Genomic DNA, 6489 nt, shown 5'->3' with positions numbered 1-6489 from the left:
CTTTTGACATGGTACGCCCATGTGTTGGCCAGGCGAACCTCAGGCGAACGCGAGTTCGCCGGGCGAAAGAAGGACTCTCGGGGCGAAAGGTTAGAGAAAATTTAGATGTTGGCTACTGACTTGATTCGTCGGGCGAATGAGGAGGCCCTCCGGGAGAATGGTGCCTGAACTAGGAAATTTATAAAATTCATAACTTGAGTGTTAGGATTCTGATTGACGTTTCGTTCGAAGTGTTGTGAAGCTAGAGTAATAATCTATAACATAATAAAATAAAATGAACCATAGGACTCAGATTTCTAGGATTTATATTGTGATGAGATGGTGATACTTAGTGATTATATACTAAAAAGCGTGGTTCCTATCGTGAATTAAGTTAACTATGCTTTGTTGTGAATTAATGTATGTTTTATGATGATGTTGATGATATTATGTGTGTATTATGAAGCATGTGATGAGGTATGATTAATATGATGAATGATGATGCATTTTGACTAACGGTGGTCGTATTATTATGTGTTGTTTTGCATCATGCATTCATAGAATTTGTCGGATAAATAGTCATAACTACTACATCTATTACTTCTGCTTTTTATAATGATTACGATTTCCTCACCCTTTCTGCTTGGAAATGATGCCTCGAAACGTGGGTAACTTGTAGGTGATAAAAATTAGTGCATCAGGCTTAGGAGGTAGCTTTGAAATGCGCTTATTTAGTTTTCGTTGAAGCCAGTTGGTCATGCTCTGATATGTAACATCGAGGATGGGATCGTTTGATTACGGAACTTGATTACTTTTGTTATTTGAGAATTTTGTATCTCTTTCATAAATTGTGTTTTAGACTATGATGTTTTAACACATGGTATTGGGATTATTTTTATAAAGAAGTTTTGAGACTTTTGTTTTCTGCTACGAAGTTTAAAATGTTTTGACTTGTAGTGCCAAAGGTGCTATTAATATACTTAGGTGTTTTGCAACCCGTGTTATGGAGCAGGGCTATTTGTTAAACAAAGTATATCATGAATATGTGACACCCTTGTAGTTATTTGTTTTTATTTTTCGTAAAACAAATACATGCGAAAATATATGTGGGTTATAAGGGTGTTACACTAGTGGTATTAGAGCAGGTCGGTCCGTCCGACCTGGTTATTGAGTCTGTAGTGTGACGATTGAATATTGTTGGTAGATTATTCTAACCTTGGTGCTAATTTTGGTATAAATAGAGTATGGCTGGAAGAAACGATGTTGTAATTGATGCTGCCTTGGAGGTTGTTGCTCAGGCTATGCAAAATCATCATAATGTTGGGGGGATTGACGAATCTCGAAGTTTGAGTATATTCCAGAGGGAGATTATTCCTACTTTTAGAGGTCGGTACGATCCTGATTGGGCATAGAAGTGGCTTAAGGAGATTGAGAGGATTTTTTGGGTGATGGATTGGTCTCCAGCGCATAAGGTACGCAATGATACTTATATGCTGGATGGAGAAGCTGGCGACTGGTGGATTGACACTCGTCAGAGATTGGAGGTTGTTGGTGAGGTGATTACTTGGGTTGTGTTCACATGGGAGTTCCTGAGAAAATATTTTCTCGAGGATGTCCGAGGAAAGAAAGAGATGGAATTCCTTTCACTGAAATAAGGGAATTTAATTGTCACCGAGTATGCTACCAAGTGCGTGGAACTTGTGAAGTTTTACCCGCATTATAGCGCGAAGATTGCTGAGTTTTCAAAGTGTATCAAGTTTGATAGTGGGTTACATCTAGAACTCAAACGGGCGATTGGATATCAATAGACCCGTAGGTTTGCAGAACTGGTGAATAGTCGTCGGATTTACAAAGAAGATAACATTGATCAATTAGGTCATTACAAGAGTTTGAATGAGAAGAGGGGAAAACCACATCATGACCGTAAGAAGCGTCATGATGCTCTAGCTGAAAAAGGGAAACCGAAGGTTTTTGATTGGAAGAAGACAAGTGAGGGAGGCGCTCCCGCTCCTATCAGATGTTACATGTGTGGTGAACAAGGTCATCGTTCCAATGAATGTGATAACAAGGTGCTGAGATGTTACAAATGTGGTAAGACCGATCACCGTGCTCCTGACTGCAAGGACGATGGTCCGACTTGTTTTAATTATGGTGAACAGGGTCATATTAGTACCCAGTGTCAGAAGCCAAAGAAGGATGCTAATTCTGCCAAGACTAACGGTCGTGTGTTTGCTCTGAGCGGAACAGAGAACTCCAAGAAGGACAACTTGATTCAAGGTACTTGTTTTATTAACGGTGTTGAACTAATTGCTATTATTCATACTGGTGCTACTCAGTCGTTTATTTCACTTGATTGTGCCACTATGTTAGAATTGAAATTATCTTCCATTGATGGTAGTATGATAATATATACTCCTGCAAGTGGTACTGTTACTACTACTTTTGTTTGTTTGGGATGTCCTTTAACTATCTTTAGTAAGAGTTTTGTGATGGATTTGGTGTGTCTACCCCTGCACCAATTAACGTTATTCTTGGGATGAACTAGTTGGAGTTCAATTATGCTCATATCAACTGTTATAATAAAACTATGAGATTTCCTGACTTTGAGGATGGTGGAGAGCTCATGTTCTTGTCGGCCAAGTAAGTAAGAGAGCTAGTGAAAGATGAGGCCTTGATGTGTGTGATGTTTGCATTATTGCAAGTTGACCGTGAAGCTGCGATTGTGAATTACCTATTGTCTGTAAATTTCCAAAGGTGTTTCCAGATGATATAAATGATTTACCTCCACATGAAACATTAATGACCCGCATGAAACTCTCACTAACCAATTAGAAAGGAAATGTCATAACTATCCATCTTGGATGCAAAGTGATGAAATATAAACTTAATATTTTCTATGATAATGAAAGCAATTTCATGAAGTACAAAAACATTCTCTGGGATGGATTGCAAGAGTGGGAAAATATTCCAAGGTTGGTTCCTTAATCTATTCTCTTTTCTAGTGATTCATTGTTAAAAATATTTAAAGTTAGTTAGGAAAACATGAATGTAACTCATTAATGTTAGTTGTTGTTGTATCAAGTAAAATATTTAATATTTTGTTGTTGTTGATGAGATTTAATATTTAACGATTATATTGATTTGTTTATTTGTTGTTGTTGTTGTTGAGATTTAATGTTTAACGATTCTATTAATTTTGATGTTGTTGTTATTGTTGGTGTTGTTGTTTTTATTGTTGTTAATAGAATCGTTATACATTAAATCTATACAACAACACCAAATAAACAAAATCAATTGAATCGTTAAATATTAAATCTCAACAACAAAAACAATATTAAACATTTTACTTGATAAAACAACAACAAACATTAATAAGTTACTTTCATGATTTCCTATCTAACATTAAACATTTTTAACAAGGAATTACTAGAGAATAGATTACATAAAGAAACCAACCTTGAAACATTATCTTGTTTTTGCTCTAATTATCATTGTTTTCATTATGTTAAGTTTACATTTCAGTACTTTGCATACAAGATGGATAGTTGTGGCATTCACATTCTGATTGACTAGTGAAAGTTTCACGTCGATCACTAATGTTTCATGTGGATTGATGAGTTGGCAATATCTTGACCATTGTTATTTTATAAATGGACGACAAATACTTGTTACTTAATTTTTTAATCAAATTGGTTATAAATAGAATAATAAAATAAAAATTAAAAGGTGCTAAAAAAATTTGTTACTTATTTTTTTCAACTGAGGTAATAGTTCATAAAAAATTAAAAGGTGGTAAAATGTAGTTCATGGGATTCAAATGTGATGCATCTATGGTTTACACCTCAGTTTTTTGTTGGGTGAGGTGAAAGTTTTGTTATAAAATATATTATTTGTAGTAGTGCACAATTTACACCTGTAACTTGTGACATGTCATCACCTACAAGACGAGTCTTATAACGCTCAAAGGAGCCATCAAAATATTTCTTATGCCTAAAAATTCACATGCATCAAATTATATTAGCATCACAAGGTCGTGGAACTAAATCCCACGTATTATTTTTAATAAGAGCATAAAATTTAGATTGCATTGTGGATTTTCAACTCGGGTCAGATAAGGTTAGCTTAGGGTTTTTAGGTATGAGAGAGATGGTATGGTCAGGTAGAGAAACAGATAGGATGAATATCTTGTCGGGTTTGACAATGCCTTTCAAGCTACGGGTGGTGATGGTTTGTGTTGGTGGAGGTATATTTGGCTCCATTGATGTTGGTGAGGGATAGGATTTCGTGGTTGGTGAGTTGGTCGAGGAAGGACAGAGAGTGGTGGTTGGTTTATTGGCGAGGATGGTTGGTCAGTTGTTGTTACTGATGTTGTTTGGTTATTTGCAACTGGTGATAAAATTTGATTTTGCCACTGATGTACAAGGTAAGGGTGTGGGTCATCATTTATGAAGGGGGGATGTATCTTGTTGAAGGGAAATTGGGGTTCATCAAAGCTAACATGCCGTGAAATTATTAATTTTTTGCTTGACAAATTAACACACTTGTAGCCTCTATGATTCACCATGTAACCCAAGAAGACACATAGATTAGAGCGAGCTTGTAACTTATGAATGTTATAGGACGGAAATAAATGAGGGAGGTCTGAGTCAATAGTTGATCCACTTCCTCCTAGAAAGTAGGGATTCAATTATCCACTACTTTGACTAAGTGGGTGGTTATCATTCCCAATTAAACTCTAGGCCCAAGGTTATAATTACTCTTCCCCTAACATGAGAGGATAAATTATAAGTTAACCATCATTACGCATATCACAGAGCCTCTCACCTCACGTGATATGGCTTCTCATACTACCATAAACACCACCATACATGGCGTCTCTCCGCGGGGAGGGGGAGCCCTAACTGTTATAAACCTACTAAGACCTCTGAGTATCCCCTATCTGTGTAGGATACCACACACACATGCACGTTTTGACAATAAGGTACATGTACATAAATTCTTTATGGCTAACCTCGTGTCAATGTTCCTAATGCCACATGCATTCCAATAAATTATCTTAATTTAGTAGGTTGGATTTTACCGATATGGCGCTAATGTTTATATCCATTATGGCCTAAGCATAATCCAGTGAGAATGGTGAATTTTAGGAGTAGTGATGCAAAGAAGGATATTTGACATTATGCTTCTGAACTCTACTTCAGTGTTCAATATGTATAACCTTATTAGTTGCAATTGTTTAGCAGATGTCTCATATATAGTCTCCATTAAAATCGCATCCTTAATGATTTATTTTATGCTCATCGTGGAGCTCGCCAATAAGCTCATTGTTAGCTACATCTATTTTACTTGCATTGGTAGTTGACTTATAAATGGGTTCTAGTGTTAAGGAATCATGTTCTCAGTTTCTTGATCCTTGATTAAGATTTGTGTAGGCTAAGTCATATATATTATTGCATATCATTCCATGGATCACCAAAACTGGTTGTCCGTATCCAATAGAGAATTTATGTTCTTCTTGGGAATGTTTGAACACTTCTCATTGGGATGACCATTATTCTTTCCTTTCAATTTCCTTTTGGATCAAGCACTTAACACCATACTAAAAACAAATAATGTTAGTAAGGGCGTAACTATATTTACTTATAACAAAGAGCTATACAAGGGTTACGCCTAACACATCGTAGGTGCCATGGATTAGGATGTTAATCCCGTCGAATCACACCAATGACGTTGAATAAAAAAATCCCATAATCTCCCCAAGTGACTGATAGTCGGGGGGATTCAAATCTATGACCTTGCTCTGATACCAATTTTTGGATCAAGAGCCAACCACTATGCTAAAATAGTTTTCTACTAGTGATGGTGCAATTATATTTATTTATATCAAAGTGCCCTTAAAGATTTCACCTAACATATTATAGGCGCCATGAGTTGGGATGTTAAGCCCATCGAATCGCACTAGTTATGTTGGATAAATAAATCTAACATTTTTAACAATGTTCCATGTTATGTCTTACACACGTGCAGTTGTCATACCCTAATTTTTACACCTAAGATCCCACCTCATTTACATCTTTGTATTGCATCAAGATCACATGCTTGGTTACCTCCTAGCACTCTCATTTTTGAGCTCACCTATGCATAAATCACCAAGCACCCTATTGTATATATTGTACTTTTGTCTTTATATGCTTTATGTTTTACTAACTACTAATCAAAATACAAAAATATGTCTTGTTTTCTTTTGTTTATTTTGCAAGGATAGGTTTGAACCAAGTGGATCAAACAAGTTCCCTAAGCTAAGGTTTTCATTAGATCAAAGTTAAAATTATGGTCAACATTGATTCTCAAAGGCTCAATCATCAAGTATTGACCTATAATCTTAGGTCATATCATCTTCAAGCATCATTCAATCTCAATTGATCAAGAATGTCCCACATATTGGTTGCTTATTTCTCAAGAAAGGCCAAAGGTTTATGTGTTTATTTCCATGCCTTCATCATCAAGAAA

General features: G+C 35.9%; 1 protein-coding gene across 1 annotated transcript; it reads left to right on the top strand.

Moving 5' to 3' along the window:
• The first annotated feature begins 1223 nt into the window (after positions 1 to 1223).
• On the top strand, positions 1224 to 2964 carry LOC131651045 (uncharacterized). The gene is made up of 5 exons (XM_058920725.1): positions 1224 to 1365; positions 1444 to 1535; positions 1788 to 2477; positions 2525 to 2619; positions 2889 to 2964. The coding sequence occupies exons 1-5, from the start codon at positions 1224 to 1226 to the stop codon at positions 2962 to 2964; spliced, it is 1095 nt and encodes a 364-aa protein (XP_058776708.1).
• The last annotated feature ends 3525 nt before the right edge of the window (positions 2965 to 6489 follow it).

This window comes from Vicia villosa, linkage group LG2, assembly GCF_029867415.1.
Source record: "Vicia villosa cultivar HV-30 ecotype Madison, WI linkage group LG2, Vvil1.0, whole genome shotgun sequence".
Taxonomy (NCBI): domain Eukaryota; kingdom Viridiplantae; phylum Streptophyta; class Magnoliopsida; order Fabales; family Fabaceae; genus Vicia; species Vicia villosa.
Note: the sequence above shows the minus strand (reverse complement) of the source record. Positions and strands in the feature narration are given on the sequence as shown.

Excerpts from the sequence above, each read along its gene's own strand:
- LOC131651045 (XM_058920725.1), top strand. The coding sequence starts at position 1,224 with ATGGCTGGAAGAAACGATGTTGTAATTGATGCTGCCTTGGAGGTTGTT. Across the intron at positions 1,536-1,787 it reads GATTGGAGGTTGTTGGTGAG|ACCCGTAGGTTTGCAGAACT; the intron begins GTGATTACTTGG and ends GGATATCAATAG. Across the intron at positions 2,478-2,524 it reads AGAGTTTTGTGATGGATTTG|TTGGAGTTCAATTATGCTCA; the intron begins GTGTGTCTACCC and ends GGGATGAACTAG.